The sequence below is a fragment of the Oratosquilla oratoria genome, chromosome 44 (assembly GCF_046742065.1).
Source record: "Oratosquilla oratoria isolate Oo_2021 chromosome 44, ASM4674206v1, whole genome shotgun sequence".
NCBI classification, from domain to species: domain Eukaryota; kingdom Metazoa; phylum Arthropoda; class Malacostraca; order Stomatopoda; family Squillidae; genus Oratosquilla; species Oratosquilla oratoria.
The window spans coordinates 2,329,804-2,335,131 of record NC_134820.1 but is presented as its reverse complement, the minus strand read 5'-3'; the positions used below and the strand labels follow the sequence as shown (position 1 = coordinate 2,335,131).

At 44.9% G+C, this 5,328-nt stretch overlaps 1 protein-coding gene across 1 annotated transcript; it reads left to right on the top strand.

The window, feature by feature from the left end:
- The first annotated feature begins 46 nt into the window (after window positions 1-46).
- Window positions 47-4,906, top strand: LOC143022192 (uncharacterized). Its single transcript, XM_076180292.1, has 3 exons — window positions 47-69; window positions 480-2,153; window positions 4,858-4,906. The coding sequence occupies exons 1-3, from the start codon at window positions 47-49 to the stop codon at window positions 4,904-4,906; spliced, it is 1,746 nt and encodes a 581-aa protein (XP_076036407.1).
- The last annotated feature ends 422 nt before the right edge of the window (window positions 4,907-5,328 follow it).

Sequence of the window (5,328 nt, the reverse complement as noted above, 5' to 3'; positions counted from 1 at the left end):
ACTTGGACCACAAACACTCGTGAGGGGCGACCACACCCCCATCGACATGGCCTCAAAAGGCGGAATGAGGCAAGGCCTTCCGATAGGCAGGCTAGCTGCGAATAATCAATAATAAGCAGTCATGGACCAAATGGCGGTAGGCCTTATCAGGCTGAAGGATGTGTTGCTACTAGCAATAGCAGCCTGAAAATGCCTCCGAGCTCTAGGACGAGGCCTGCCTGCGACCAGAGCCGCTTTAAGCTCTAATGCTCGCTTGGCTGCTCAAGCGATAGGCGCTGCCTCACCAGTCTGTCTGCGGCAGAGCGCTGCAACTGCTCCCTGCACCGGTTGTCTCGGCTCACATCCCAGCCACCGGATTCTACAGAGAAAGGTGAAGATGGTGGACCCGAGAGATGTGCAATCTCCCTTCCACCTTAAATATAATTTGCACATGTTTCACTCTGTGCTTCCTCATCCCATCTCATTCTTCATCCCAAAAGTCCTACGGCGACAGTCAGACTGGTGACGAGGGCAGGTGTGGAATGCTGGGAGCCCTTAGCCGGTCGGCTGCACGGCAGGCGGCCCAGTGCACATGATCGTTGGCGGGTTGAACCTGGAGCAGCAGTCTGCCTTCGGTGTCTCTCTGGGCGTCTGGGCAGCCCTATTCAGGGACAGCACTGCCCACCTCAATTAGAGGAAGGGTCGATAAAAGGAGACTTAAAAATTGCCTGCTCCCCCCTAAACTTGTGGTGGGTAACTGCGCTCACCAGAGTTGTCCCTTACAGCGGTCGTACTATGAAATACAAAACCTTGAAAATTGCCTCATGGAATGTGAGAACACTTCTAGACTCCAACCCGGACTTACCTAAACGCCGTACTGCTCTTGTGGCGGCAGAACTAGCCCGCTATAAGATAGACATCGCTGCCTTTAGCGAGACTAGGCTTCCAGATTCAGGATCCCTTACGGAAACAGGAGAAGGTTACACCTTCTTCTGGCAAGGGGCTCCCCTTGATCAACCAAGACAAATGGGTGTGGACATTGCAGTACGGTCATCTATACTACAAACTATTCCAACCGCTCCAACTGGTATCAGCCCTAGAATTATGACTTGGCGCATACCACTCGCCAAAGCCCAGTACGCTACACTTTTAAGTGTCTATGGCCCTACGCTACCATCTGAAGAACATATTAAAGACACATTTTACAACTGCCTCCACGAAACCTTACAGAATATCCCGCCCAGAGATATGATTCTCCTTCTTGGCGACCTAAACGCACGTGTAGGTAGCAGCCACCATCTCTGGGAAGGAGTACTAGGGCAACATGGAATAGGGAAATGCAATGAAAATGGACTCAGGCTACTCACGCTATGCTCCGAACACTCTCTTACCATCACCAACACCAAATTTCAACTTAGAAATATGCACAAAGCAACATGGATGCACCCAAGATCAGGACATTGGCACTTATTAGACTATGTGATAGTCAGGCAACGCGATATCAGTGAAGTCTTAATTACACGGGTTATGAGAGGAGCAGAGGCCTCAACAGATCATAGGCTGGTCAGATCCATACTTCGGCTTAAAATCAGACCTATCACCCGTAGAAGAAACCTCAGTCCTAAAATTAACCTAGCTGCTTTTCAAAACTCATACACTAGAGAAGCTTTCCAACAGGCTGTAACAGATTCACTTCCATCAGCTCGACAAGCAACAGGAGATTCAAACATCACCACTGAATCTCTCATTACATCATGGAACAATGTCTGTGCCACCCTCCTGCAAACTGCAAAAGCCGTCTTAGGCTCAACCAATCGAAGACACCGCGACTGGTTTGATGAAAATGCCGAAAACATTCATGATCTTATTACAGCAAAGAACAAAGCCCATGACCTTTACCTCCGTAACCCATCTCCTACCACCAGAAACCAGTTCTCAGCAGTACGCTCCGAGCTCCAAAGACTCCTAAGAGACATGGAAAACAAGTGGTGGACCAACCTGGCAGCACAGATGCAATCTTATATGGACCTAGGAGATCTCCATAATTTCTACTCCTCTTTGAAAACTGCGTATGGCCCTGCATACTCGGCGCTTACACCTGTCCGATCTGCTGATGGCACCCACCTACTCACAGACTCAACCCAAATGCTCGATCGCTGGGCATCACACTTTAGGCAGCTACTAAATCACATACATACATATATACATACATACACACATACATACACTATACTCGTATGTGTGTGTGTGTGTCTACATATACTAATGGGTTTTTGTTTTTTACAAGGGAGGAAGCAAGTACCCAGCCTCACCTATTTCACTCCCACTCATTACATTTGCATCTACAATCCTTTCATCCATTTTATCTAATCTCCTCATTGACGATGGGTCATCTCTGCATCCCGCCCGATGCCCTGGGTCAAACGAAATGCAGCATGACACAGCACATTCAAAGCAAGGCCGCTTCATTTAACCGGTGACCCCTCTTTCCGTCCCCTCATTCAGAAAAAGAGAAGACGAGGAAAAGTCCCTTCGGACTGCGTGACAACTGCCTAACAACTCCTTACCCCACCCGATCTCCCACCCGTTTCTTTATTTATATCACAGCCTCAACTATATACAATCATTGGGCACTCAGCCCTATCTCCTGCCTTCTCTTTTTCTTGCTCTACAAACATTCCCGTCTTGCTCAATGGTCTTTTCATCCTCGGTCATCCACTCAAGTGCACTCCCTCCACTTAGCCCTTCCACATTTTATTTACTAATATTTCTTCATTTGTTATGTCTATGTATCCAAACCGTCTCAATACTTTTTTATAAGCTCTATCTGTCGTCTTCTTTTTCCACCCCAGCGCTCCTCACCTCCTCATTTCCCCTTCTATCCAACCATGTAACACATACATTCTTCTCAAACATTTCATCTCAAAAACATTTAAACTTTTGCTCTCTGCCTCTCTTAAATTCTAGGCCTCTGCCACATACAATAGAGTGTCGCCGGCAAATTCACTCATTCATATGGTCTGCTCTTTGCATCCATTACTAGGTGCCTATGTCTCATGACTATTTCTAATCCCTCAAGGCACTTACTTGCTTCTTTGAGTCTGCAGTTTACTTTCCCCGCCACACCTCTCTTTCCTGCCACCTGCGACACCAAATACGCAAACCTATTCTCTTCCTCCAGCCTCTCTCCTCTCAGATTCACTTCGAACTCGCTGCAATCTTCTCCCTTTGCATATCTCATCACTTTAATTATACCCACAATTACCTTCAAATTACTTTTATCGCATACCCCCAAACTATGTCATTAACTCCCTTATTCCCTCCTCTGACCCTACTCAGTATTGTCAGCAAATAACAACTGGCTCACCTCCCACTTCTCTCCATTTTCTTTAAACATCTCCAGTATATAGATTAAACAATCATGGTGACATGACATCCCTGTCGCAGTCCCACCTTTCCCTCAAACCACTCGCCCTATCCATTTCCGATTATATCATAGGCTCTACTACTCTCGTAAAAATCTTAATTTTACTTAACACCTTTTAATCACATATATCTGGAAAACCTCAATGAGTGTCTTTCTGTCTACCCTGTCATAAGCTTTTTCCAAATCAATATAGGCTTATAAAACATCCTCTTTCCTAAAGTTTTCTCACATATCTGCCTCACCACAGAAATCTGGTCCACACAACCTACATTTTTTCTAAACCCACACTGTTCCCCACCATTTACTTTCTCTGTTTCTCTCCTAATCCTCTCAATTAAAACCCTAGCATATGCCTTCTCAACAACAATCAAAAACTGGTCCTTCAGAAACTACTACACTCATCTCCCTTGTAAAGAGGAACTATTGGGGCACTCCTTCACTCCACCGGCACTTGACACTCCTATAGACACACATTAAAGAACAATCACAAACCAGTCCTCCCTTTTGCAGACATTCCCCATGACACCCATCTAAGTATATATATATATATATATATATATATATATATATATATATATATATATATATATAATATGTATATATGTATATATATATACAATATAAATGTATATGTACATATATACATATATATATATATATAATATAATATATATATATATATATATATATATATTGTTACGTACGTCAAGGTTAGTCTAAGGGGGGAACATACATAACATTTCGAAGTGAATGAATTTAAAGCATACAATAACATTTAACAATATTTATTACCAACTGACATTCTCAACAAATACAATTAAACTTAACATTAAATTAGACTTATCTTAAATTAACTTAACACTATTCAACTTGACCACTAGGAACTTGAACAAATTAAGAACTTGAGTACACAGAGAACTTGGTTCCTTCCGCAACGCCCTACGTTACCAGCACCGAAGGGATGATGAGTAGTCCGATATCGTCTCTCGTCCACCAACACCAGGTTAGAAGCGAGTGTATTCAGCTTACAGCTGAGACTGACTCATGGGGCGGTGAACCCTCATTTTATAGGAGAGAGTCGAAACCTCAGGTGCTTCGAGGGTTTGAAGCCGGCTCGATGAAACATGGTGCGACGTGGCGGGGTGTGATTCAGAAGTGTCGTAGTGGTTGTTAGGTGGTAATAGGTGGTTAGTAGAGGTATACCTTACACTCCCCCACCATTAAGACGCCGCCACATCGGGATGTAGAGGCGGTGAGGGAGAATAAGATGGTTTATATACGGCTCAGGGTATCGGCCAACACGTTTTGGGATCCGGTGATATGGTGGATGTCTATGTTAAATGGTTGAAGGAACAGAGACCACCGAAGCATCCTTTGGTTCGAAGTTTTGTTACGGTGTAGAAAGGGCAGAGGGTTGTGGTCGCTGTATATTTTGAGAGGTTTTATGCTAGGTTGAAGGTAGCACTCAAACTTCTTGATAGCAGCCACTATAGCCAGTAGCTCCTTCTCTACAGTAGAATAGTTGAGTTGATGGACGTCTAGTTTTGCAGAGAAGTAGGCCACTGGGTGAAGAGTGTCTGTGTTCTCCTGGAGAAGAACAGCTCAAATAGCGACATCACTAGCATCGGTGTGGAGAACGAAGGGTTTAGTGAAGTCTGGTGACCGTAGAACTGGATCCCTTGTAAGCATCGCCTTAAGATGTTCGAACGCGGCTTGACAATTTTGTGTCCACTTGTATGGAACAGAACCGCTGGTCAGCTTGGTGAGAGGAAGTGCAGCTTCGGCGAAGTTCGGGCAGAATCTCCGAAAGTACCCTGCCATACCCAAAAACCTCATGAGCGCCTTCCGGGTAGCGGGAACAGGGTACTCCATGACAGCAGAGATGTTAGCAGTCTTGGGTCGAACGATGCCTTGCCCAACTT

Excerpts from the sequence above, each read along its gene's own strand:
- LOC143022192 (XM_076180292.1), top strand. The coding sequence starts at position 47 with ATGGCCTCAAAAGGCGGAATGAG. Across the intron at positions 70-479 it reads GCCTCAAAAGGCGGAATGAG|TCCTACGGCGACAGTCAGAC; the intron begins GCAAGGCCTTCC and ends TCATCCCAAAAG. Across the intron at positions 2,154-4,857 it reads CGCTGGGCATCACACTTTAG|GTTGAAGGTAGCACTCAAAC; the intron begins GCAGCTACTAAA and ends GTTTTATGCTAG.